This window comes from Python bivittatus, unplaced genomic scaffold, assembly GCF_059951505.1.
Source record: "Python bivittatus isolate LINGU-HERP-01145 unplaced genomic scaffold, Pbiv_v1 ctg000020_np1212, whole genome shotgun sequence".
NCBI classification, from domain to species: domain Eukaryota; kingdom Metazoa; phylum Chordata; class Lepidosauria; order Squamata; family Pythonidae; genus Python; species Python bivittatus.
In genome coordinates this window covers 89,459,206-89,487,187 of record NW_028277030.1, presented here as the reverse complement: position 1 = coordinate 89,487,187, position 27,982 = coordinate 89,459,206, and the positions used below count along the sequence as shown (strand labels likewise).

Below are 27,982 nucleotides of genomic sequence, written 5' to 3'. Positions count from 1 at the left end.
GAGGATAGAAAATTTTTCTTTCATACTATTCCTTTTCAGATAAAGCAATATTATGCAAAGCTCCAAAAAAGAGTAAGAAGTAGTAAAACCTGAATTAAAGGGAGGAGATTAAAGGGAATCTAATTAAACATAGTTTATACCTACACTGTTCACTATACCTCTCCATATATTTCTATTCTTGAAAACCGTTCTTGTTTCTACCACATCCATAAGTGGCTTCATATGTTACCTTCCCACTTCTCTTTCTTTGAGGATCTCATCAACTTCAACAATTTTCTCGGTCTTTCCCTTTCTGTCAACCCATTCATCCTTCATTCAGATATTTTTTTTGCAATTCAGTCTCTGTTCTTTCTCTCACTATGACCCAAACACCTCAACATATTTCTTCTGTGCTGGTAACTCATTTTTGTATTCAATTCACATTTATTCATCACCCGTATATTCTAAGTTCTATCTCTTGTTTTACAGCATAAATTGAAGTACTGTTTCTATTACGTTCATTTTTCCTGATGTAACCAACTATCATTTCTGTATAATAAAGTATGCCTTTATACACAGCCATTTTTGCTTCTTTTAACAAACATTCCATTTTTGACAACAGACCATATAGTTTCTACTACCTTTCTACCAGCATTTGTATGTCTTAAAATTTCTCAATAAAATTTTCCCATCCTTTGTAAACATTTTACCAGGGTCCACAGATTCATCTGTTTGCTCTAATTTTTCAGCATTTATGTAATACATGTAAATTCACTCCTTCTTCCCTGTCAAACACAGCCACCTTGGTCTTCAGTACATTAATGTTCAGATCCATATTCCTCATTGCATCATACAATCTTCTTAACTTTCACTACAAATCATAGAGTTCTTGCCCAACATTCATATTCCCAATTCTAATCCTAACCCCAAGCATTCATTAAACATTTATCTGTAAGTAATTAAACAATCAGAAGGACTTCACATATTTTTGTCTTATTCTCTACTCCATATTGAACCTTTTACTAAATACTCCATTTATTCTCATGCTTGCTTTATTTCATCATGTTCCATTGATTCAGCAACCAGTTTTCAACTACATATTTATGGAAAACATTCCATAATACAAGGTATTCACTTTATCATATGCTTTCCTAATTTTTTTCCCTCCAAGATGAGCTTTTGCTTACAGAAACAGTTCAGTCAGAAGATGTGTAATTGTTAATTAATTGAAATATTAATAAATTGTGTTATATTGACATGTAGATACCATAATTACTCTAATGGATAAGTAGCTAGTTCTGAGGGGTTGAACTACTGAAACTTTGAAAATTGGTCTCTACTGACTAATTGGAGCAATACTCTAAGCTTGAGCAACAGTTATCTGTTCATTTTGTCTACAATTGCTTTCTACAAAGGGGCTGTGGGAGTGGACTCCATTCTTGAGAGATGCTAAATGTAATGCTGTATATGTATTGCTTTCACCAAAATAAGAATGAATTGTGATTTTGATTTACACTAATAAAAGTTGCTTTATTTGCCAGCTGACTTAGAAAATATGTCCAGTGCAGAGCGCATAGCAATCCTTCAAGAAAAACTTCAGGAAATCAGGAAACACTACATGTCTTTAAAATCTGAAGTAGCTTCCATTGATAGAAGAAGAAAGCGTTTGAAGAAAAAAGAGCGGGAAAGTAAGTGATTAGGCCATGCCTTCCTTTACTGGGACTAAACAGAGTTCCTAAACTTAGAATTTCACCCGTGGATGTCTTTTAAAATATTAGGTCTTATTCTGCAACTGTTAGGGTTATATTTAATGACTTTGAATTTATTTCTTCTTTGAAAGAAGAAAATGTTTTTTGTTTCAAGGAAATGCACCAAAGTCTTATATTATTTCCTAAATTGATTTACAAGGGAGAAAAGTTTTCTTAATAGTCTCTTTGTTATTTCACATATGGGTTTTTAGATCTATAGAATTTCTTGAGAGCATTTTAGAGTCTCTAGAATAAAAGTGAACACTTCTTTTTTAATCTCACCTATTATTTTCAAGCTTAAAGTCTGCAAATACAGTATCTTAAACTGATTTTTAAAAATTCTTCTGAGGAGAGACATAGTAAAAGAAAGGTCTACAAATGGTGGATTTAATTTTTGACCTAGTATTGGGGGGGGGGTGAGCAAGTGATATTGGAAGAAAGAGAGGATTATCTGATTATAATTACTTAGTCATCAAGTGCTACCTGACATGCATTGTTGGAGGGGTGAATGGGAAGAACTAGCCAGCTTTTTGCCTCATCTACAGACTTAAAAAATGGTGCTACTACAGGCAGGGTTCAGACTAATATTTTAACTATCTAAATGCCAGCAACTAATTTTCAGCTACTTGCAATATCCACAAACTGTCACATTCTAGTATTTATCCTTATATTTGTTATAATTACTTGTGGCATATGTAAGAAAAAAAGTTACACTTTCCCTAGTAATAACACAGACCACCTTAATTCTTAGATCTAAGTGACATTTACAGTGGTACCTCGGGATACGAACTTAATCCGTTCCGTGACTCTGGGCGTATCCCGAGTTGGTCGTAACCCGACGCAAATTTCCCCATAGGGTTCAATGTAAATCCGGTTAATCCGTTCCGCCCTCCGAATTTGGTCGCACCCCGAAGCAAATTTTCCCATAAGGTTCAGTGTAATTACCGTTAATCCGTTCTGGCGTCTGCGGACCACGCGTCAGGGGCGGGAAAATGGCCGGGCGGCGCGGCGGGAAAACAGCCGGGCATGGCGCGGTGGGAAAACGGCCGGGCATGGCGCGGTGGGAAAACGGCCGGGCACGGCGCGGCGGGAAAACGGCCGGGCGTGGTGCGGCGCGGCGGGAAAACGGCCGGGCGCCGTGTAGTGTGGTGGGAAAATGGCCGCGGACCACGTGTCAGGGGCGGGAAAATGGCAGCGGACCACGTGTCGGGCGGGAAAATGGCCGCGGACCACGTGTCAGGGGCGGGAAAATGGCCGTGGACCACGTGTCAGGGCGGAAAAATGGCCGTACCCCGAGGCGGAGTTTGCACATTGAGGTAAATTTTTGCGGCTGGAGCTGGTCATAACCCGAAAAGTTCGTTAGTAGAGGCGTTCATATCCCGAGGTACCACTGTATTTAGAACTGAGCCAATTTCTTTCTGTATATCCCAACTCTGTATATTTTTATTAATATGGCATGGCCTTAACAATAATGTTAACTGATTAACTGATAATAACAGTGGACATATGCACTTGAAGAGTCTCTGATTTTGAAAGCAAGTGAGAACATATATATGCCATGGGGGCACATTTTGTATGTATGTGGGCATTATTTGAACATAGGATCTGCCTGATGCTGCAGTTTTAAATTCAGAAAAAATACTCTGATAACTGCTTTTCATAGAAGTTAAGTCATGTCTGATTTACTCCATGTTAGTTGTAAGTACACTTATAAATGGACTCTAAATTAGCTGGAATTCTTCAAAAATATAAAACAAGCGACTTGGCGATCCCATATATGTTTGTGATGGGAATGTGAGGGTAGCCTTGGAAGACGTAGGGAAGAGATGCCACCTAGGGAACGATCAGATAAAAGAGAAAGGAGTCCGCAACAGAATAACAGTCAAAGAAAGAAATTTAGGAAGGACCTGCCCTAACTACTCAGGTGGTAAATAGGGAGGGCTGGAGATTGGTGCTTTCAGACTTGGAAGATTCTGTTAATGTAGCCTTACAATAAAGTAAAATTACTTCATTTAGTCTTGTTTCCTGTCTGGTTTACCTGGGAGGGCTGACAATCTTTTTCTTTTTTTAAGACAAGAAAATGTAAGATTTTAATGGATTCTTATAAATCTACTACAAGAAATGGGGATCGTTAGCCTTACTAAGGGTGCAGTCTTCCAGTTCTCTTAACTTAATTCAGAATAAGAGTGTCTAAAATTGTGCATAAATATCTTTAAGGTTAATTTGTTAAACTTTACTACTTGAACAACTAGACCATTCTAAAATGTACATGTGTATATGCCCCATACTCTATTTTGGTTTCACTAGCAAACATTTTAATTAATGTTTTAATGTTTTGTGTGAACTGCCCAGAGTCCCCCATTGGGGGGAGATGGGCAGGGAGAAATTTAATAAATAAATAAACAAACAAACAAACATTCAGATGGGATAATTTGTTTACTCCTATGATTTTACAGGTGCTGCTACCACGTCGTCCTCTTCTTCCTCACCTTCCTCCAGTACCATTACGGCAGCGGTTATGTTAAGTTTAGCAGATCCACCCATGTCCAATTCATCACAGAATGGAATGTCAGTAGAGTGCAGGTGACAGCAAGACTTGCCGAAGCACTTTGCACTTAATGGCTGCTGAGAGCCACTTTTTATACTGCACAGTGGCACAAAATTCAGACAAGCACTATTTTGTATTTAAAAAAAAAAAATCTTGACAAGCTAACTTTGCACTTAAGTGCACTTTTATGAAGAAAAAGTACAACAGACTGCTTTTCCTCAAGCAATAATTGTTTCCAACTTGTCTGGGAATTGTATGTTGAATGAGTTGAAGGCCTTCCACTGTGGCAAATGGAAGTTGTTCACTGCCAGTAGAATCAATGCGGTAAGCATGCAGTTGTTGGGTAGGCCAAATTAAGATATTAAAGTGGCTTAGTGTTCACATATTCCCTGGTATTTTGTTAAAGCTGGAACATTTGATATTTTTCCATTCTTTAGGAAAAATGAACCTATTTTCATTTTTACAAGATAATTGTTTTTTAACTGTTGCCTTAATGGTGACTATAATTGTACGAGTCAAGCACAGATAATTCAGTTCCAAACCTGCCGTTAATAGGATGTTTCTCATCAGATCTGACAACCAAATATAAAGATTCTGCTTAAAAGGCTGACTAATGTTTACAGGTTTGAATTAGGCAAAATAGGTTATCGTGGGTTTTTGATAGCCCATGAATTGGAATGAAACTACTGTACTTTGCCATTTTTCTATGAATCAGTATTTTTTTTAATTTTGATAAAAATACATTGTGAAAAAAGGAAGAAAACGGCTAACGAACTGTATTAAATCTTAATGTACAAAGATTGTATTTAGCCAGTTTAAAGTGTATATTTATTCATAATGAATTATAACACTTATATTTTTGTGTTTTCTTGTAAAAGTTTCTTTTCAGTTAAAGCAACAAATATTTCATTTGTAATGCTTATTTTATTATGAGCTGCAACTGAGAGGTCTTCAAGAAGGAGTAAAGGGTGTTAATATTAAGTCATTGTTGAGAAGAACATCGCCACAAAGGGATAGTTGTTTATAATATAAATAGCTAACTGAGTGGTTGAAATGATTTTTTTTTAATTGCCTTGTACAAAATCCAAAATCAACTCAGCTGTTTTCACTTCTATTGACTTTATGTTGTATGGAACCCATACCCTCTCTTGTTTGGCACTTGTATTTAATTACACAACTTTGTAAGACATTTGTATATTGCGGGAGTGTTCATTCGAGCTATTTAATACCTGGCACTGTTAATACACAGTACTTTACTGTACAGATGGTTTTACTGTTTTAATTGTAGTTCTGTGTATTTTTTTGGCTGGGCTTATGGGGGCTGGCATGTTTTTTCTTTTTCTGGCAATACAACATGTAAGAATTTCAAACATTCTGTTTGTAGATGCTAGAGTGTCAGAATCTTTACATTTGACTTTTCTAAGAAAAGCATTTTCAGTCTTAGTAATGTGTGCTTAAAGGTAACTGATTTTATTGAAAATGGTTTCAAGCTATTCAGATATGTACAGGACTGTACAAATTGTTGACAAACATTGAAGGAAAGGCATATAAAGAAAAGCTATAAAATATATATTAGGTTCTGCAAACAATGGAATTATGTAATATATTGTACAAATGTAAGCAAAGGCCTCTGAAATAAAATGCCATAGTTTGTGAATACTGGATTCTGTTTCTAACAGTTTAATTAAGACATTTCAGCATATTCAGCAGCTTCAGCTGTAAATCCAGTGTTGTTTCTTTGTTGGTCATAATAACATTTGTTATTGGGGCAACATAAATGTTCCTTTTGACCAAATTTAAAATTCAGTTAGGTTTCAGGCCCAAATTTATCTTCCCTGCCTCTATAACATTATTAGGAGTTCCTAATATCAAAAATGCACAAAGGAAAATGTGTAAAACATTGATCAGTGAACAAAGTAGCAAGAGCTCAGGTCCTTAGAAGGCTGTAAACCTTGTCAAGCCCTATCACAATTTCTGTCATCTTGACTTGGGTAAGCACCCTTAAATATTCCCTTCCATAGTTTCTAAGAGAGGAAGGTAGGGCTGTCTAAAAAGAAAAACCCACCAACAATCCAGAATTGCTCTGCTAATCTAGAAATTAGTATCAGTAAGACTGCTCCAAATTCCACAGACATTGTACTGGTTCTCATGACACACAAAATAAGAAAAAACAGCAGACTGTTGTATTTCGCACTAAGCACTCACCTATTTTGTTAGCTTTTTTATCCAAAGAAAAATTGGATTCTTGTGGAACAAATGCCTCAAATAAGATGCATTGTGTTTATACTTTTTTTTCTTTAGCTGTCCTTTTGAGATGACAAAGCAGAGGTCATGGTTTGGATAATATGCTAAACAAACCATAGATAGAGCTACCTATAATTTATTAACGTGGACTACTTGTGTATGGAGCAAACATATATTTTAAGCAGTGTGCACCAGGACATCGCTTGTTCATCAGTAAACCATAATGGGACCCTCCCACTGAGTCCTTTTCCAAACAATTCAGAAGAGACAAAGCTGTTACTTTTTCAAACTTGTTCACATGAGCAGAGATTGCAGTTTACTAAAAATATTTGGTTGTATTTAGTATCCCAGTTATTAGTTAGCAAAACTAAATTTAATTCTGGTGCATTCACAAATAATTCAGCATCTATCTGGGTCTTCTACACTTGAAATGTATTCTGCTTGAAAAGGGCACTTGCTACAAGGTGCTCTTATGACCAGTCCTTGGAAAGCTCTGCTAGCTTCTTAAAATATTGTTTCCAATAAGAACAATAGGGAAATGAGCAGAATTCATTTCTACATAACATAATTTATAGATTTAACAATAAAGATAATGTGGAAAGCAATTTGGCAACAATCATAAAATATTAATGCAGTGTGGCTCTAAGTGGGTTTTTAGTCTTTGGGATTCACATTAATAAATACATTAAATAGAAATCACATTTTGATAAACTGGTCAGTTATGATGTTCCCCTTGAAATAACACTTTGATTTCTGAGCCACATCTTTATATAATAGCTCAACAGCATAAAACCAGGCCAGAATTCACAGTGCTCTAACAAAATTACCATCAGATTAAAAAAAAAAAAATAGTGGAACTGGGTGTCAGGAAACATTGGCTAGAAAAGTGAGGACTATATGGTAGTATAGACAATGTTGCTTTAAAAATAATGAAGGATAGAAGTTAATCTGGGTCCGGTTCAATCAAGTTTCAGGCTGGAATATAACACAGAGACAGGAGCGTGCTTGCTGATGACCTTTGGTGAAGATAGGATGGGGGTGGTGCATCCATCCTTGTGCTCCTTGATCTTTCAAAGACTTTCAATAGCATCAACCATGGTATTCTTCTGGACTGAGTATGGGGTTTGGGAGTTGCGGGGCTCCTAGCTCCTGCTCAAGGAGCAGATGGCAACTGTGGCCAGAAGGACCTTTGCACAGGTCCACCTAGTACACCAATTGCACCCTTTCCTAAAGTAGGAGGCCCTTCAGACAATCATGGCCTAGTCACCTCTTCACTGGATTACTGCAATGCACTCTACATGGGGTTGCTCTTGAAGACCACTTAGAACCTACACCTGCCTTTCCATTTATTGCTGACATAGATGTTACATGACTGGGAAGAATTCCAAACAGAATGTCGTCATACAATCAGCACAATTTCATAATTCATAGCCAGTTGAGTGAAGTATGGTACACTCATACTCCAGTGGCTGAATTAGAAACAATTCAAAGTGTTCATATTAACTGGAGGTTGAGTCATGGCAACTGGACTTCTTTTCTTTTTGGTTTGATACGTTTCTTCAGAAACTGCTTGGACAATATATCAAACCAAAAAGAAAAGTCCAGTTCCCATGGCTCAACCTCCAGATAATTCCACCTGGATGACTGAGAATCTTCATCAACATGTTCATATTAACCTCTTTTCTCCTTACCTTGGTCAAGGCACCTGTACTTTAGAAGGAAGTGGCACCTTGTGGAGGACCCTCTGAGCAACATTTTTTCAACAGCCATGCAAAGAAGCCACATCTTAAACTCATGCTGAGACAAATCTACAGAAATAAGAGTATGGAAAGCATTCTATAGTTGGAACAAAACACTCTACGTTCCAAATGTTTGACTCCAAAGCACTTTTTTTTCCATTGTTTCAAGTATTCTAATATCTCATGTTCAGTTTGCTTTTTTTTTTTTAAAGTCCTCCCAACTATAGAGATGCATATCTGCGAATAAAGCAGCTGGTACAATTATCCACTTCTACTGTCACTAGCTAGAGTTGAGAGTAGAAACAGTATGGAGGTGAAGGACAGTCAAGAACATGTTCAGAGATAACTATTTGGGACAAAAAAAACTGCTGTCTGCCTGGCCAGCTGGTTTAGTGCTACCTTCCCTCCTCCTCCTCCTTCCATGGAAAAAGTAAACTTCATGGATTATATTGAAATGCTGCTGTTCCTGTGTATGCTGGGATTATTTTTCAGGCAGCTTGTCAAATGCAAAAGTGCATTGTATGCCGTATATGAATTGCAGATATATGCTATTGAGCTTTCAGTTTGCAAATGCAAAAAAAAGTTGAGCTTTGCAGACAAATTGCATTACAGATATTACTAAGCAATGGTTGCAAATGTAAAAAAATCTATTTATTTGATACAAACTTTCTTGTGAAGGGTTTAAAAGTTGCCACATATCCATCTATTAAACCCCATTTATAAGTTAGTAATACTTTCCAGGTATGCGAATAAAATTTAAGTGGGATAATACTATGATCTCAGAATGGATTAACAAATGATTTAAAATCTATACTCATAATTATCTTGTCCAAAGTAAAAAAAACATGGTTAAACACCTGGGTAATATATCTGGTTAATCTTTAGTTAGACCACTGAATTTATGGAGGAAGATAAATACTGTGAAAATATTACTTCAAAATATTATCATGGTTTTAATTTTCTTGATTTACAGCTTTATCACTGGGTATACATTTTGATTTCAATTTCTGTATGGAATACAAGTGAACAAGTAAAAAAAAATACTGTGGTTACAATTCATTACTAGGTGACTCCACTCATACCATGACAGGAGCTTGGATCTATGGTTAGGAATACATAGATTTATTGCATTTCCTGCATTAGATGATGCAAAACATATTTGAAAATGTAGAGATGAAAGCTTATTTTTTACTATTGCTCTTATGATAAACACTCCGGGACAATCCGAGTTTGAAAATGACTTCTTTTTTTTAAAGTCCTGTGCATGCAGGGGTATTAATACTTGAATCAGCTTATAGCCAATCAGGGTTTAAACTATTTGTATTGTTGCAAGAAGTATTTTGATTGCCCCAAATTGTAATATGGTAATTTATTCAATTAAACATCTTTTAAATTTGTAATGTAGGCAAGACGCACCATCTAAGAGTCCTGAATTATTCTCAGTATTGTTATGGGTTTTGAATGCTTTTAAGTCTATAGTATTCATTTATAAACCTTTAAGAAGTTCCATTCAGGTAGATATTAGTATTTATAAGAACTCAGGAATAAAGAGCTAGAATGCCCTATATTAATTTTAAAAAATCAATGGTTGGGTTTAAAAGAATATAAAGCAGGATTTAAATATGAGGTTAATTCAAAGTAAAATTGTATTTTGCGTTTATTGGACCCCTCAGAGAATGTTTAAAAAGAGTTGTCAACGTTACTATGCTGGAAGTGTAAAACGGGTGAGGGGACACTTATACAATATAGATGCACCCCACTATCGCCCCCTTTTGGTTTAATATCCATACATTTGTTAATATGGTGTTACAAAGATCCGTAAGATTGAAAGATGTGGATGTGTTTTTGAACTATCTATGAAAAGAAGAGCCGACAACGACTTGATGAGACGTAATCAATCAATCAATGTAAAAAAGGGAATGTATCACTACTATACATGAAGAACTATGGATTCACAGAGCTTGGGGTGCTTCAAAAAAGATTTCCATCTTGGAAGGACAGTTTAATCACAGGATTACGGTCCTGGATCAATACTGTACATGTTGACTTTCTATCTATTGAACCGGCTCTCTACTGGTATAATGGAAAGACCAGAAGTATTATTGGGGGGGGGGTCAAGGTTGCAGTGACGTGTTTAAGAAATTGGACTGAGTCTATGTCCTGTAGTTCTCTCGTTGCCTGTTTTTTGTTCTTATATTTAGTGTCTTTCCACTGCCCTCCAGCATCTTCCGAACGGTTCACCCAGCAGAGAGCGCGCGAATTCTTCCACAACCGACTCTATTCGCGCGAAGATATGACGTACAACGCCGGCGACGGGGAGCTACAATGGGAACTTGAGGCCGAGGCGCTGACTAAACGCTTGCATACTACATAGAAGAGGTAAACAAGTAGACTGCTCCCACCTCGTTTTTCCAAGCCCAGACTTCCGGATCAGAAAGCCGTAATTTCTGTGTCTACAAGAGGAAAGGAAAACTGTCCACTGAAATATATGGAGAAATCAAGCCTTTTATTACTAAAAGGCTTGATTTCTCCATACATTTCAGTGGACAGTTTTGTGATGGCAGAGCCTTGCATTCATCCAGGAGCAAAAGATGGCAGTTCACCCTCCTAAGTTACATTTTTTTTAAAGGTTTAAACTTTTTTTAAAAAATCGTGCCAGTTCCAGTACAGGGTTTTATTTCATATGGTGGGAAATCTATCATCGGGAAGAGACAGTCATCTAATGACAAACCGTATAAAACAATGTTTCTCAACCTTGGGAATTTTAAGATGTGTGGATTTTAACTCCCAGAATTCTCCAACAGGCTGGCTGTTGAGTTTGAGAAACACTGCCATAAAGTAACCGGCTGCTGACGTTATGGTCTGGAGATGGGCTGGGTTGGAGTTCAGGTCAATCTCCCTGCTATAAAACAGCTGTCACCCTCAGCAAGATTAAGCTCAGCACATTCTGCTTCCCAGGCAGCTTGAATCCAGCTGTCAAGCACTCCTGGGCTTGATAGTCCAGGATCCTTGCAAATCAGCAGTAAACTATGCATATATTCATTAAGGAGCCTCGATTATAACTACATGGGATAGCCTTCCCATGCTTATGATCATCCGCTCCTGCAGTGCCCATAACTGCCAGCCAAGCCCAACCCATTTGAAAGCAGTCAGTTGAGAAAGAAGATAAATATGGCCATGATGTAACCTGCATTTATATACCATGCAAAGCCATTATGTGATTTCGGTGACATGTGAACCCAACCATCACTGTGTGCATCTAGCCTATTATGGCTTATTCAATAAACCATAGTTAAATAAGTGATGACTTAACATGATCAAATCCTTCAGCTCAGCTCATTGTTTAAACTTCTAAAATTTTATTTACAGACTGCCTGATTTCCAAATGACTCTAGGCAGCTTTCAAGTAAAAACCCAACTTATTAAAAGAAAAAAAAAATACAAGACTGGAATAGCAAAATATAAAAAAACAAAGCAAAACCAAATAAAAAAGGGGGCTCCACCATCACCCTGCCTGGGAGAATAACCAGGTCTTCAAACATATCCTGAACGACGTAAGGATGGGAGCCACACGAATTTTTGGAAGGTCTTACAGCAGCTTCTCTGAGTTTCAATCAGAATACGTTCTGATAAAAATCGAGGATTTCTGAATGGTAAAGAGGCCTGCCTTGATGCAAGTCAGATCCTGTTGTTCATTCATGGGAAGGGATAAGGGTGTTAGACGACCCGAAAAGAGTTCCGGATACTGTCCCTTAACTATCTAGGTAAGGCAGGGAGACAGCCGTAGAAGAAACCCTACAGAAATGTCTTTTCCACCCAGTCGGAAATAATGCTGTACACCGGCACGTTCAGATGTCGCCTGGAAAAAATTCGGATGCCACCAAAGCGAATGTACCCGTATTCCTACGTCCACCGCGCAGTTTGAAAGCCCATGAAGTCTCCTCTATATGCAGTTTAGATCTATGCTTGATGGCGAAGGCGGAAGTGGATACAGGAGCCGCGACTGGGCGAAGATGAAGCGCACCCGGGCGGTCAAGGTTTCTCCAGCCGCAGGGTGAGGAAAGCGGTTGTGGGGAGTTCGTTGTTTTCCGTCTTCTCTCCTAAAGGACCTGCGGGGCTTCTGGCGGTTGTTTCCTTCCTTTGGCCTCGGAGCCAGATCGCTTCGCCTTGCATCGTGCCGTGGCGGCTCCTCCAAGAAAGGCGAGTTGCTGGAGCTCCAGCTGCGCCTCGGGTGCCACGTGCTTTTCCTTCAAAGCCCCCCCCCCCATTTTTCCGTCTGCTCACGTGCTGAGAAAAAGCACCGGCGACTTGAAAGCTGATTTGGGGCAGTTAAAAGATTCAGAGCCAGTTTGGTGTAGTGGTTAAGGCACCAGGCTAGAAACCGAGAGACTCTTGCGTTCTAGTCCTGGCTTAACCACAACGCCAGCTGGGTGACCTTGGGCCAGTCACTCTCTCTCAGCCCTAGGAAGGAGACAGTGGCAAACTACTTCTGAAATCTTGCCAAGAAAACTGCGGGGACTTGTCCAGGCAGCCGCCAGGAGTCAACGCTGACTCGAATACACACACATACGGGTTCAGAAATAGGGCATGACATGCTAGTAATACAACGACATGGATGATTATTATGTTATAGTAATAAATATTGCATTCTTAAGCCGCGCTCCCCTACAAACTGGCAAGTGGTCTAGTGGTTAAGGTACCAGGTTAGAAACCAGGAGACTGAGTTGTAGTCCCACCTCAGGCATGAGAGCTGGCTGGGGGATTTTGGGTCAGTCACTATTTCTCAGCCTAACTCACAGGGTGGTGGTTGTGAGGAAAATAGGAGGAAGGAGTATTAGGTATGTTTGCCACCTTGAGTTATTTATAAAAATAATAAAGGTAGGATCAAAAAAAAAATCTAAAAAAATATTTCTTGATACACCTATCCCGTCATATAGGATTCCACTGTTAATAACTACTTCATCACGTCTTTCTTTTACATTTCAAGTCTTAGCGTAAATTATCTGCAGTTTATGTTTTGCATACAATTGCTAGCTGTAGTTGATTGTGACCAACTTGATCTTTTTAATAGAAAAACATGTGGCAGGGATGCTGTTGCTGAATCAAGTGAAGATTATGTTGTGGGGCAAGTGGCCAGCAGCCTCTTTCAAAACAAATCTGCAGCACGTGATTCAGATTTCCTTGTACGACTCTTCAGTGCTCCTGGGGCTGAAAAACAGCCAATGTATGTTGCTGTGGCAAGAGTAAGTTAAGCCAATTTATTTTCTGACATGGGTTTAACAATATCATCATGAAAATGCTGTGACTTGTGAACCAGTTTCAGACATTAGGATGCAAGAATGTAATGATGGCATTTCTGTGCTAATGTTACTGCGTGTATGGTGTCATTTTTGTGTCACCGCAGTTTTCTGCAGACACTGCTGGCAGTAGGGTACTTGAAAAGACTTTTCCACCTTGAGATGAAGGGCCAAATGATGCCTCTACTAACAATGAACAACATCTTCCACTGGAGCTAGATAGTTTAGACAGTCATTATAATCTTTGGCCATTATTCATTGCTAGTAGGCTGCATTTTGCTAGAAAAGTTACAAATGAAGGAGTTCAAGTACAAAATAACATTTTTATGGGGTTATAATTTGGACAAAGAAATATTACCTTTGATTTATTAAATTAACTGTTTAAGAGGCGACTATATTATTAAGGAGAAGGTGGTAGAAATCTGTGTATTTTTAAAAAGCAAAGCAATTAACCTGTATAACAAGCTCCAGATTCCAATCCTGCACATATATATTCTGGTTTCAGGATTAACTCACTTATCTATTGCATAAGTGCTTCTTACTGTTGAATTTCAGTAGCATGATAAGCCAATAACTTTAGAGTTCGATATTCTCTACACTCCAGAAATTGAAAATGACAGATGATTTGATTCAACTAAAGAGGCCAGTGGCTTTTTTTACATGTTTTTTAATATGAACCGTGAGACTGAATAGTAGATGCTACTAAGTCTTGGCTGCCATAAAATATTTTATTTATTGCTACTTTTTTTCCCAAATAATTTTATTAAGAATTATAAGTAAAAAGAATAAAAGCCAATACAAACTACAAAAAGTACAAACAGAAACACAAAAGGGGGGGGGGATGTAGGAAAAAAAAGGGAAAAAGAAAAAGTAACTTACCCCTTCATCCCACCAGGTAAAAACAGTTTTACTGTAATAGCTTATCACCATCTCTAAATAAAACATAATCTCTCTTCTCCCCATAACTCACCTCTTAATAACAAAAAAAATCCAAATGCTTCATCAATCATTCTTTGTCAGCAGAAGTCCAGTAAGGGCATTTATTGCTACTTTTTGAAAATGTAAAACATGGAAACATTATATGACTATTACAACATTGTCACTATATTTTTTGTAACTGAGAGACTGGCACACTATTGTCTTTTTTTGTGTGTGCGCGCCTTCCAGTCCCTCCTAGCAACTGTCTGGACAAGCCCCCAGAGTTTTCTTGGCCAGATTTTCTGGAAGTGGTTTGCCATTGCCTTTCTCCTAGGGGCTGAGAGAAAATGACTGGCCCAAAGTCACCCACCTGGTTTTTGTGCCTAAGGCGGGACTACAACTCACAGTCTCCCAGTTTCTAGCCTGATGCCTTAACCACTACACCATTTGGCTTTTAAAGTATCTGTTAGAGAATGTATTTTAGAAAGCGGGCAAGGCCAAGTCAAAAAAATTGGGCAGAGCCAGGTAAAAATTAAATGCAGTTAATTATTAGATAAACATGCACACATGCATACCTTGGTTTGTCCATTATATCTATGATCACAGTTGATTTTCAGTCTACATAAGAAAGGCCCTGTTGCATCAAGGCAGCAGCCTTATCTAAGTCAGTATAGTTTGTCCACATAGTAGCCGTAGTAGCCAGATGCAGTCATTAAGCTCACCAACATGGACAGGAAGGGTGAAGATCTCTCTTCTTGTATCTTTGACTGTCATAAAAACTGGTATTCAAAGACTTCCTCCTCTAATTTGAAAGGTAGAAAGCAACCAATCAAAATTAGTACCTGCTAATAGCCCAATGCTCCATTACGTTTTCCATTCCTTTTAAAAATTGGCTTTACTGACACCTGTTGATAGTAAATTGCACAGTTTAATTGTGTTTTGTGTAAAGAGGCACTTCCTTTTAATGTTATATGAGGGAATAACTTCCTTCTGTCCATATGTTCCATGCCATGCTTGATTTTATATATTTCCATCATGTATTCCATTATCTGCCTTCTAGCTTTACAATATTCTTTTTCAGGTGTAGTTATTTTCATAGTGCTTCCAAATATGGTCTTCTATTTGAGAGGTCATATAAAGTATTATTATATTGGCTATTGTACATTCATTTCCCTTAATGATTCTGAGAATGACATTTACTATTTTTAGAGTACTATAATTGCCCTAATTGGGAGCACCTATTTCACTGTGACTCATCTTGAAAAATTAAGCAGAGTTGGGCCCTGTTAATTTTTGGGTGGAAGACTTCCAAGAAATAACATGGCTGTAGGCTAGACTGGGAAGGTAAAAAAAACATCCCAGAAGAAGACAATAGCAAGCTCTTCTCATATTATTGCTAAGAAAACTACACAAATGTGTTCATGAAGTCACCAGAATCCAAGCTTGTTTGAAAGAGACTTTACTTTAGAATAGCTGCACATTGGGTTGACTTTTTCTTTGACCTTTTTGCCCTGACCCCAAAATCTCTTTCTGATCAGTCACTGCCAGCTGAGATGCGATGCAAGTATAGTGAAATTTGGATTTTGTGTGCTAATATGGATCACTTTGCACATGTTGCATTTCCCATGTTGATGCCTATTTGCCCACTTTGGAGAAATCAGTGCTGTTCATATTATTTTTTTCTTTCTCATTTTAACATTCATAAATAATTTGTATTATCAGGAAATTTGGTTGCTTCAGTATTCACTCCCTAAATCCAAATTGTGTATAAACAAATTTAAAAAATACTTGATCCAGTTCCAATCCCTGTTACGCTGTAGGGCGGGAGTTCTATAATTGCATTTGGAAACATGCTAGAACATAAAACATAGGAATTTCAACTGGTTCTTAGTTCATGTGAAATTAAGAGCCAGTATGTCTTTATCATTTATTCTAAACCTTATCTTGCTTAATAATTTTTATAATTGCTGCTTTAAAATGAAATTTAAAAAGGATTTTCAACTTAAAACAAAGTTGTGTTGTTGAAGCTCTTCACAGTTTGATTCCAAGATTGTGATATTATTGAAATTATAATAATCTTTTCAAAAGTCATGTAACTAAATCCTTATCACAAATTCTTTAGATAGAAATGAGTTGAAGATTGTAATATCTCTGATTAAATGAATGGGCTCCCTCAGTTCTTTGTTTATGGAGTTTAGGAAAAGATGGGCTTAGCTTCTGATGGAAGATCTGGCTACTATTCTTAGGTGCAACAATTAACTTGAGCAATTGTCCAGTTTCCATTTACAAGGTATATAGGCTGGAATGCTGAGGCAGTAGTGACTAGTAAATTGTCAGTGGCCATCTACGTTTCTCACTTTTAACCTTTGGTGTGAGCTTTTTGTTGGGTTTAGTCCTTGTGTGTGTGTAGGTTCTAGCCCATACATAGAGGGCTAGAGATCCTCTATATGTAAAGTGCGTGTATATATAGGGTCTAGCCTATATATATATATATATCCAAGATTATTTAACTCTTTTGTGAATTGATGTTTGGAGTCTCAAGAGGAATTCTTTAATGGACTTCTTAGAGTTAAGTCTTCTGTTGATTAATATCTGAGCAGAGGAATATCTAAACTGTAATTTAGAAAAACTATATATGGATCTTGTCCCCTTCTTGGGATTGTGTAACACCTTATTTTTTTCATGTTTGACTGTGTATTAATTCTAAAAGGAAAATAGGAAACGCAACCATAAAGAGGAGGAAATTGTCACAGAAATTCAAGGTTCATCAGCTAAGCCTTTTAAAAAAATGAAGAAATCTAAGAAAGATATCTCTCTAGCCGATGAAACAGTAGCAAACAGGTAAATGAAAAACTGTACAGAGCATCTATATGTATTATGCTTAATTTCATGCATCGATTGGTTACTGCCTCCGGGTCCTAAGGAAAGAGCAGGTTAGCAATTTTAAAAATGTAGCCTGAGAGTTGCCTCTTAAAGGATCTCATTGCTATTAAAATAAATGTACTATATCCTAGTTGAGAATGATAAAGGCTCATGACAATTCTATATGCAACATGAACTGTCTCTTAAGATGCAGCACTGTGTATGATTAGTTAGAAATAAATCTAGTTCCGATCAGAAGGACTTCCAAGTAAATATGTATAGTGCTAAAATGGTAGCTATGGTCTTTCTGTGTTTCTTTTTTTCCTCAAAGCTTGTTGTTTGCACTTAGTTTAAATGATAGTAATTGCATGTTTTTATTGTAGTTATTTACAGTCTCTCTAGAACTGATTTTTTTCAGTGAATAGATAGTTTTAAAATATTGATTTCTGGGTGATTATGTAAACACATACAATCACATACATGCACTCAAATTAACAACTTGGTTAATTTTTTTCATCAAGGGAATGTGCTTTGGCTCATGTAACTGAAGCAGGAGAAAAAAAAGTAATGCAAATGAAAAACAGACATTTTCATTTGGCTACCAAACACCTTTCATCTTCAGAGGAAGATGCTCAAATAGAAAAAAAGAAAATTCAAGTTAACTTGGCGAAAGAAAAGTTAAAGAACAAGAGGACTGTTTTTGTTGGGAATTTACCTGTTACTTATACAGCACAGGTAAGTAAGTTTGATAACAGACTATTTGTTCTTTGTTTAAAGCAATAGATTATATTAAGCATTTTTTAAAATTACATTAATACATATATATCCATCACTGTTCTGTTCTGGGATAAGCAACTTTAAGCAAAGCACAGAAAAGAAGTAAAATGTGGTATATCCAAAAAATTAAAACGAGATAAGACAAAGAAAAGGAAATATAACTGATTTAGTTTACACCACCACTATTCATTATACAGTGGTACCTTGGGTCACGAACTTAATTTGTTCCGCGACTCTGGTCACGACCCGAATTGGTCACGACCCGAATCAAATTTTCCCATAAGATTCAATGTAAATACGGTTAATCCGTTCTGACCCCTCCGAATTTGGTCACCAACCGATTTTGGTCGTGACCTGAATCAAATTTTCCCATAAGGTTCAATGTAATTACGGTTAATCCGTTCTGAACCATATGTATTTTTTTTTTTAAACCACAAAAATATGAAACAAAATACAGTACGAAGAGAGAGAACGCTAACCTTGCTCGAGGTGACTTCTGGAGTGGAGGACAGGAAGGTGGGTGGGGAGGCGGTTATTGCTTGGAGGGAGAGTCCCCCTCCCTACAGGAAGCCACGACCACGTGTCACAGCAGGGAAAATTGCCGCGGATCCTGTTCGTCACCCAATGCGGAGTTCGCAGACAGAAGCAAAATTTTGCGAACGGTGCTGTTCGTGACCCGAATTGGTCGTGAACAGAAGCGTTCGTGACCCGAGGTACCACTGTACCTCCATCTTTGTTCTGAATACTTAATTTATTCATTACATTTCCAATTGCTACAAGGCAAAAGTGCTGTTTATAATTCCACCCCCCCCCCCCCCCAACAAGTGGCTCAGGATCATGCGGTTTTATAAATGTTTGGAGAGTTGAATCTGGGTCTCTCTGTTTCTAATCCGATCCTCTGACTGACATGGCTGTGTGCATCTAGGTGCATTGAATGAAAGCAAAGAAATGCCAAAAATTCTCCCCATTTGCTGTCCCCAAACCAGACAGATTTTTGCAGCCTGGATCTGTTAATCTATAACCACTGTACTGTGCTGGCTTACTGATTTAGTAAAGCACATTTTCTTGTGAGTAAATGTGCATAGGGAAAGAGGTGAAATGTTTTATGTGGAGTTTATTATGTTACTCTATCAAACTTATACAAGAAGCCCCAAGATATATGTTAGTTTTAGATAATGTTTTCAGTTAATCTTCAGTAACTAATTTCTTTTTATTTTATCCTTTATCACTGATCAAATAAATATTATTTATGGTCCCTGGTGCTCCAATCACTGTATATGGATGAAGTATTTGCTGCTGTTTCTCTATCACTGGTATTTGCCTTGACCAAATAAACTAATGCCTGTTTGAATTTAGATGCTGAAGGCATTTTTCAAAGAATATGGACAAATTGAATCAATTCGTTTCCGTTCTTTGGTATGTTATTTACTTCATTTTCTGATTCTTTATTAGGAAATAGTCTCAGTTTCTGGATTGAAACAGAACTGCACCATGTACAAAAGAGTTGATTTACATTCAGCCCTTTGCCAGTATAGAACCAAGGTTTCTCTGCACAAGGGTTGGTGAATCATATCATCTTGTGGGCTGGCAATTTATCATAGCAGAAATATGAACATTAAATTGAGAATCTATTGAAATATGTAGATGGACATTTTTGAAGGTTATTGATCATTTAATGATGGGTTCGCTTTTGTACTAAAATCCTACTTATGTTTACTTGGAGTCTTACCCACTTAGTTGATACTTCCTAATAAATACACTTAAGATTTGGAGTCCAGAAATTATTTAAAAAATCTGAGAAAAGCAGAAATGTGAATTCTAATGAGACAAAATAGTAGTTACAATAATATTGAATATTTAAATAGGCTAGGTGGTGCTTTTTCTCTGTAGAGGCACCACTGCTTTGGAATGGCCTCTCATTGGCGATCAAGCTGGCCTTTAGGAAAGTATTAAAATACAAATTAGCGTGGAGAGAATTGTCATGAATTTCTTGACTTAATTTATGGTGCCATTTTTATTATTTCATTCTCTTTTATTTATAGGTATTTCTGTTGATAATGTTACATAGATGCTTAAATTGTCATTTCACTGAATTTGTTGTAAGCCACTGAGAATCTATTGATTATGGTGGGGTATAAAACCAGCAAATAAATGAATAATATAATTTGGTCAACTGCTGAATGCATTTTAGTATGTAAGACAGTTCAATTCTGTTTCTAAAAAGCCGCCTCAAGTTTCATAATGGCATGGAAAGAATGCACAGAGTTACATGTGGAATGAAAGATTACTGGATAATATAAATACTTCATTGTTCTCAACAACCCAGTTCTGTTCATAAACATTTTCTCAGCCCAATCTTTCATGGGTTGGCTCCAAACTAATGTGTTTGGAAGATACAAATTACTTGCTTATGCTGTAAACTAGTGCTGTTATTTTAATTTTTGTTCCAATGATTCTGCTTTTACTGGCCCCTTTAGAACAGATTACCAACAGATCTTCTGCTTACTCATTTTCTACCTGCTTAATACTTACATTAAATGGCTGCAGCTAATAGGACCATACTGTATTTGTTAGACAAACGGAGGAGCAGATAAGGAAGAACAGGAGAATATCTAGGAGATGTGCATAATTTAACCAATGTATAAGTTCCTTCCACAGTTTCTCTGTGAGCTCAGGATAGATTTCCGATAGCATACTTAACCTTGGAGTTGGCAGGAAGTCAGCAGCATAAAATGAGAAAACCCTCTGTTTCCCCCAGGCAAAGAGAAGAGAGGAAGGGTTTTATATACGTTCTTCTCAGTGAAGGCTTTGTTCCAGGATGTTTCATGTAGAGACTTGGTCTCCCACTGAGTGCTCAGTGTAGTTTTTTTTTAGTTTATTATTTTAGTGCAATAAGTTGAATGCTAGCATTGCTGGAAATGCTTATCCAGTTTATTTCTCCTATAGTACTGGGTTGTCTAACTGTGTTTTAAAGAAATTGTAAATGTACATAATATTGATGAAGAAGGCCTATTTAATAATATACTTTATTTTTTTTTCTTCTTAAAGATTCCAGCAGAGAATGCAATATCCAAAAAAATGGCAGCTATAAAGTATGTGATGTAATTTGTGCACGACAATAGATTTAAAAGTTATATTTCATTGATTCCTATTACTATAATAAAAAATCTGGATAACCACTAGATAGCTGCAAAGAAATATTTTTAAAAACTTCTAATTATTTGCTGCCACTTAATATGTTGGTGGGTTTTTTTTTTTTTTTTAGGCAGCCTGGATCTGATAGTTGTAATCCTAAAATAAACTGTTTATAACAGATAATATTAATGTATCATAGCAGTGCATTTAGCTTATATCAGAGCACCTTTCAGCTGTTCTGGGCTAAATTGAAAACTGAAGTTAGCTTTGTAGCATGTAGCCCAATTTTGTAGATTACAGTACAGGAAAGTTTTAATTATAAGTGTGGAAGCATAGATCTGGTGCAAATAAAGGCCCCTTCAGATGCTACCTAGTGAATCAAGAGATGGTTCTGTTCCTTCATCACAGCAAAACTGCCTTACATATAACATTGTGAGAAATTGTGGAACTAAAAGACTAAAAGAAATTGATTCTATGGGCTATAAAAGGAAGCCTGTGGCCTTTCAGTTGGCTAGGGAAATGTAAAAGTAGTTCAGTAGAATCTGGACAGCTATAGACTCTCCATGATTGAGCTGTAATCCAGGTTCAAGAAATTATAAAATAATGTAGTCCTTAGAAAATATATTGTCCTTCTTAATTCTGAATTTAAATAGAATTTAAATTTAAGTAAACATATTAAACGCTGTGTAGCAAATCCCAAGTTCTATTATGAGTATTGTCCAAATGCATAAAGGTTCTCTTGTATGTAATAATGTAATATTCAATTATAGAATATTATAGAATATCTGCCCTCTGGAAGTTAGGCTGCATTTGTATTGCTGGCCTTCCAGGAACCATTTAAGACTAAGTTGTTCTGGAGGGCATTGGTGGAGAGAATGGATACTGTTGCCTGTATTTTTATTGGATTATTTATTCTGATGCATATTTATGTTTTTATGATGTAAACCATCTGGAGCTGCTTTTGAGTCTGACAGTATAAGAAGATAAATAAATATTAAGTTTTCTTCTTTTTCCTTTAGGCGAAAAATACATCCTAATATGAAATATATTAATGCTTACATTGTTTTCAAGGAGGAATCTGCAGCAAATGATGCCTTAAAATGGTATGTCTATTTTTTTTAAAATTACCATATTGTTTAAAATATATCAGTCTTAATTATTAAATACTATTTCTAAATTAAACAATGTGAAAATCAAATTTAGTGGTAATTTCTTGTACTGTTATTTTATTTTATTTTGTTATGGTTTCATAGTAATGGAACAGAAATTACCAGTGGATTCCATATCAGAGTTGATCTTGCTTCAAAATCCAGTTGTGTAAGTAATTCAAATGCTATTCAAAGATGCTTTTTTCTAGCTTTTTCTTTTAGTTATTGATTCAGTTCTTTTTGTTGTTTGTTTTACAGCACGATAACAAGAGATCAATATTTGTGGGAAATCTGCCATATGGTATGTATTATAATTTAATGTTGTTCTCTTCAAATAAGGGTTAGGTTACAGAGTATATCTGTAAAGTTATTAACAATGAACTTAAATGTACAAGGTGAAATGTGATAGTTGCTTTCTCAAAAGTGGCTAGAAAATTATGACTGTATGTATTGTGACAGGTAAGGGAAGATGTAGGGTTGGTTTACAATTAACGCTAAGTCACCACTCAAGCCAGAACAAAAGGTCACACATTTCTTTCATCTTGTCCCAAGATGAATTTTGTTTTTTTCAGTTTTTGATTTATCATTATGTATAAACTATACAGTGGGGCAAAAAAGTATTTAGTCAGCCACCAATTGTGCAAGTTCTCCCACTTAAAAAGATGAGAGAGGCCTGTAATTTTCATCATAGGTATACCTCAACTATGAGAGACAAAATGGGAAAAAAATCCAGAAAATCAAATTGTCTGATTTTTAAAGAATTTATTTGCAAATCATGGTGGAAAATAAGTATTTGGTCAATATCAAAAGTTCATCTCAATACTTTGTTATATATCCTTTGTTGGCAATGACAGAGGTCAAACGTTTTCTGTAAGTCTTCACAAAGTTTTCACACACTGTTGCTGGTATTTTGGCCCATTCCTCCATGCAGATCTCCTCTACAGCAGTGATGTTTTGGGGCTGTCGCTGGGCAACACGGACTTTCAACTCCCTCCAAAGGTTTTCCATGGGGTTGAGATCTGGAGACTGGCTAGGCCACTCCAGGACCTTGAAATGCTTCTTATGAAGCCACTCCTTCGTTGCCCGGGCGGTGTGTTTGGGATCATTGTCACGCTGAAAGACGCAGCCACATTTCATCTTCAATGCCCTTGCTGATGGAAGGAGGTGTTCACTCAAAATCTCACGATACATGGCCCCATTCATTCTTTCCTTTACACGGATCAGTCGTCCTGGTCCCTTTGCAGAAAAACAGCCCCAAAGCATGATGTTTCCACCCCCATGCTTCACAGTAGGTATGGTGTTCTTTGGATGCAACTCAGCATTCTCTCTCCTCCAAACACGACGAGTTGCGTTTAGATCAAAACGGTCTACTTTGGTTTCATCTGACCATATGACATTCTCCCAGTCCTCTTCTGGATCATCCAAATGCTCTCTAGCAAACTTCAGACGGGCGCAGACATGTACTGGCTTAAGCAGGGGGACACATCTGGCACTGCAGGATTTGAGTCCCTGGCGGCATAGTGTGTTACTGATGGTAGCCTTTGTTACTTTGGTCCCAGCTCTCTGCAGGTCATTCACTAGGTCCCCTCACCGTTCTTGTGATCATTTTGACCCCACGGGGTGAGATCTTGCGTGGAGCAGTTGATTTCTTCACACCAAGCTGCTTGCCTATTGCAGATTCAGTCTTCCCAGCCTGGTGCAGGTCTACAATTTTGTTTCTGGTGTCCTTCGCCAGCTATTTGGTCTTGGCCATAGTGGAGTTTGGAGTGTGACTGTTTGAGGTTGTGGACAGGTGTCTTTTATACTGATAACAAGGTCAAACAGGTGCCATTACTACAGGTAACGAGTGGAGGACAGAGGAGCCTCTTAAAGAAGTAGTTACAGGTCTGTGAGAGCCAGACATCTTGCTTGTTTGTAGGTGACCAAATACTTATTTTCCACCATGATTTGCAAATAAATTCTTTAAAAATCAGACAATGTGATTTTCTGGATTTTTTTTCTCATTTTGTCTCTCATAGTTGAGGTATACCTATGATGAAAATTACAGGCCTCTCTCATCTTTTTAAGTGGGAGAACTTGCACAATTGGTGGCTGACTAAATACTTTTTTGCCCCACTGTAAATTGCAGTTAAAGCAAAAAAAAAAAAGTTGTTTTGAATGGGTAAATATGTAATCCTGTTCAGGAAGTATGCCAAAATAACATAACTAAAATATAAGTAAGGGATATGAAGTTATTTCATTGCCAGTACTGTCCCAGTAGCTTTAATCTTTTGTTTTAAGCAGATAACTTTTAGAGGCAGCATCTGTATTTGTATCTGTTTACATAAGAGTAGAAACTTTCATTTAAATCGTAATAGAAGTGTGGCCGTGTAGCTAAAATTGTTATGTTTTAATAGCTGCATATTTCTGAAAAATGTTATATTTACAGAAATTGATGATGATACTGTAAGAAACCATTTCTTGGAATGTGGAAATGTGACAGGTATACGACTTGTGAGAGATCGAAACACAGGCATTGGCAAAGGATTTGGTTATGTTCTGTTTGAGGTATGTCAGTTATTGAAATCCGCAATGACAAATTTAGCATGGCTTTAAATCATAACTATATTGGTTATTTAATCTAGCATTCAGTGTTGTGCTCAAGGGATAGTAATACAGTAAAGCATCATGGTAAACAATTAGGAATAATTAAGCATCTCCTAAATAATTCATTGAAACTGCACAGAACTCCACTAATACCATATCCAGACATCTCCCTTGCAGCTGCACAAAGAAAGCTCTAATCATCACGTTACATGAATATAGCAAGCTTGATAACATACACTCCATTCTCTAAGATGGCAATCTCTTACTGTAATAGTTATTAAGAGAATTAGGATGGGGAACTCTACTGGAGAAAAACTCAGCAAGAGAGGTACATTTGTGGGTGTAAATCATTCATCAGTAATGTTCTCCCAGCAGTGAGACATGAAACTGGACAATCTGGGAGTTGAATGCGCAACAACAAGCTGGCCATTATTTTACTTTCTGTTGGAAACAACAGCAATAATTAAAAATCCAGCCATTAAAAATGGTGAGATGGATATGCCACTCTGTGCCTTGGATGGCACGAATCAGCAGAGTTTTGAAAGCAGCAGCTAATGCTGTATAGAACACTAATTTTCAAATTATTCTATTGGCAGATTATCTCATTCTTTCTCACTTTTTACACATTTACACTCCATTTTCAGTGTAATCCAAAATATGAATATCTTGCATGGTTATCTGTAGATCATTTGGAGAAAACAGGGGAGCAACGTCATCATCCTTTCATTTGAAGTAGCCAAAAATCGCATTAGAAGAGAGATATCCTGTTGTTATATCTTGTGACAACTGTAGCTAATGTGTCTATGAACAGCAAAACTGATTCATGTCTTGATACAAATCCTTCTTGTACATAGTTAAATGGATTTCCCAATGGATATGCTATGCTTGAAATTAAAATGCAGTTATTTAAGTAGAATGTGTCATTAAGTGACTGGAAGTCTGCTCCCTTGAAGGAACTACTTTTTATCTTAGTGAGTACTGTGCAGATCTGCTATTTACCCAGTTCCTTACCCTCCAAATCATCTGTTAAATGCGTGGTTGTATTGTGAGGAGGGACTTGCTCTCCCCTTCTCCGTCCATGTAAGAGGAATTTTATGAGTTGCTCTCTTAAAAAAAATTTTCCCTTAAAGACTACAGATGCTGTACACCTTGCTCTGAAATTAAACCAATCTGAGTTACAAGGAAGAAAGCTAAGAGTGCAACGTTGTGTAAAAAGGGAAAAAGCAGAACAGAAGAATTCAAACAAAAACACAAAGAGCTCTGTTGGATTGAAATACACAAAGGCTACTTCTCTAAAAAATTCAAAAGGATCTTCTAGTAATTTTTTTGTTGGTGAAAAGACAGACCCAATGAAAAAGGGCAAAAAAGCAAAATCAAAAAACAGCATGAAAAAAATGAGGAAACCCAAATGATATTGTTACTCTTCAACGCTATTGTATTTTTAAATAAAATTTATTGCATTGACAAACTTTTGGAATTCTTATGTATTTTGTCTCCACTTTCACAATTTAGAGGGTTATCTAAATTAATTTGCAATATTAACATTGGAAGATAACTAAAAATCTCAACATATACTAGTACTGTAATTTATGACTATTTTACTAGTCTTTCATCTACTGTATTTATAGAATAATTAAATATCAAAGCCTTTCTTAAAGGAAGTTTTTTAATAACAAGCAATTAATCATTTAGAAGTATGTTCTTAGTAATGATTATTTATCCTTTCTATTAAATGTGCGTACATTAACATTATGAATAATTTCATAATATTAAGTTGGAAAGTGGCATAAAGCTCACACTAGAAATTGCCTTAATTTACTTCCTGTTGGCCTTGTTTCTTGGAACAATACAAAAAGCCCCTGCAACATTTGATTATGTGCTTATTGCTATTGGTGCTGAATAGAGTGCAGATCTTTCTGTGGGTTCAGTAATAAGAGATTTTTTATGATAACCTCGCCATTTATTAATCTAATCTGATCATCCCCAGCTTTCCACATTGCTGGCTGTGATGTCATGTAATTATGTATTCTTTTTAAGGGATTGTCTAGGGAATAAATGCCATTTAACTGAGCCTTCATTTAGTATATAATATTGCAGCTTTCAAATCTTTATGAAGAATTATTGTATAATATAAACATATTTTTTCAACATTGCTTAACAGTCTGTCTATTCAACTTCACACCAGATATGGGAAATCCTCTTCAATAGCCAGCATTTTTTTTTTCATTTAGACAGTAATATTTTTACTACTCTTACAGGAGTTTTACTAACATTGGTTGATCACAGATCTGACAGTGATTTTAACAGTGTCAGAATTCTAAGGTTAAAGACTTTTCCCCATGGAGAAGAACAGATATACCCAGATTCGTTTTATTTCAATAGGATTTTTTTTTTTTTTTGGTCACTTTCAAAGCCTGTAATGATACCCCATCCTAGTTCAGGTGTCTTTTTTGCTGTCTGGGTTCAGCCTGCTTCAAAAGATAAAATTTGTGCCTAGGTAACTGTGGTAACTTTAGATAAAGAAATCCCCAAATTATGTTTTTATTTAGCCACAACGGTATTATGGCAAAAGCTTTGTTGAACATAGTAACAAATGAAGTTAACGTATTATTTGTTCATAATCCCAAAACAGGCTCACTCTAAACTTGAGTTTTGCAAAACTACCAAAATCGTCTCTTTTTATTCATAGTATGAAGAAAGCATTTATCCTGTACCATATTTTCCTTTTATTGAAATTGCTATGAGGGATCCGGTATGTCTCGGATTTCTAATAAAATGTGAAATTAGGGCCTGGTTCTGACAAAATGAGAAAAGTCGTTTTCTCTGTTCTCCGCCCCCCCCCCCCCCCATGCTAGCATACTCAAGGGTTTATCGTTGATAGTGGATTCGGAAAAATAATCGTTTAGCACTAACTTCGACTTAATGCAGATAGACAGCTAATGTACTGATTTGCATGCTTTCTGTCCAGTCAAATCCCATATAGGGAATTACTTCTGAGTAA

The 27,982-nt window shown here is 36.7% G+C and overlaps 2 protein-coding genes across 4 annotated transcripts in view; both read left to right on the top strand.

The window, feature by feature from the left end:
* Window positions 1–5,933, top strand: part of ARID4B (AT-rich interaction domain 4B) — a 91,211-nt gene extending 85,278 nt beyond the window's left edge. For all 3 annotated transcript variants that reach the window (XM_088143645.1, XM_088143650.1, XM_088143638.1), the window contains 2 exons: window positions 1,521–1,667; window positions 4,184–5,933. In XM_088143645.1, the coding sequence (XP_087999771.1) occupies window positions 1,521–1,667; window positions 4,184–4,314 (278 nt within the window). In that variant the 3' untranslated portion in view covers window positions 4,315–5,933. The remainder of the gene's footprint in view (window positions 1–1,520; window positions 1,668–4,183) is intronic.
* Window positions 5,934–12,184: 6,251 nt separating this feature from the next.
* Window positions 12,185–26,449, top strand: RBM34 (RNA binding motif protein 34). Its single transcript, XM_007428423.4, has 11 exons — window positions 12,185–12,312; window positions 13,330–13,501; window positions 17,184–17,314; window positions 17,857–18,070; window positions 19,469–19,528; window positions 21,161–21,204; window positions 22,267–22,350; window positions 22,501–22,564; window positions 22,654–22,696; window positions 24,824–24,942; window positions 26,112–26,449. The coding sequence occupies exons 1-11, from the start codon at window positions 12,206–12,208 to the stop codon at window positions 26,391–26,393; spliced, it is 1,320 nt and encodes a 439-aa protein (XP_007428485.3). The 5' UTR covers window positions 12,185–12,205; the 3' UTR covers window positions 26,394–26,449.
* Window positions 26,450–27,982: the final 1,533 nt, after the last annotated feature.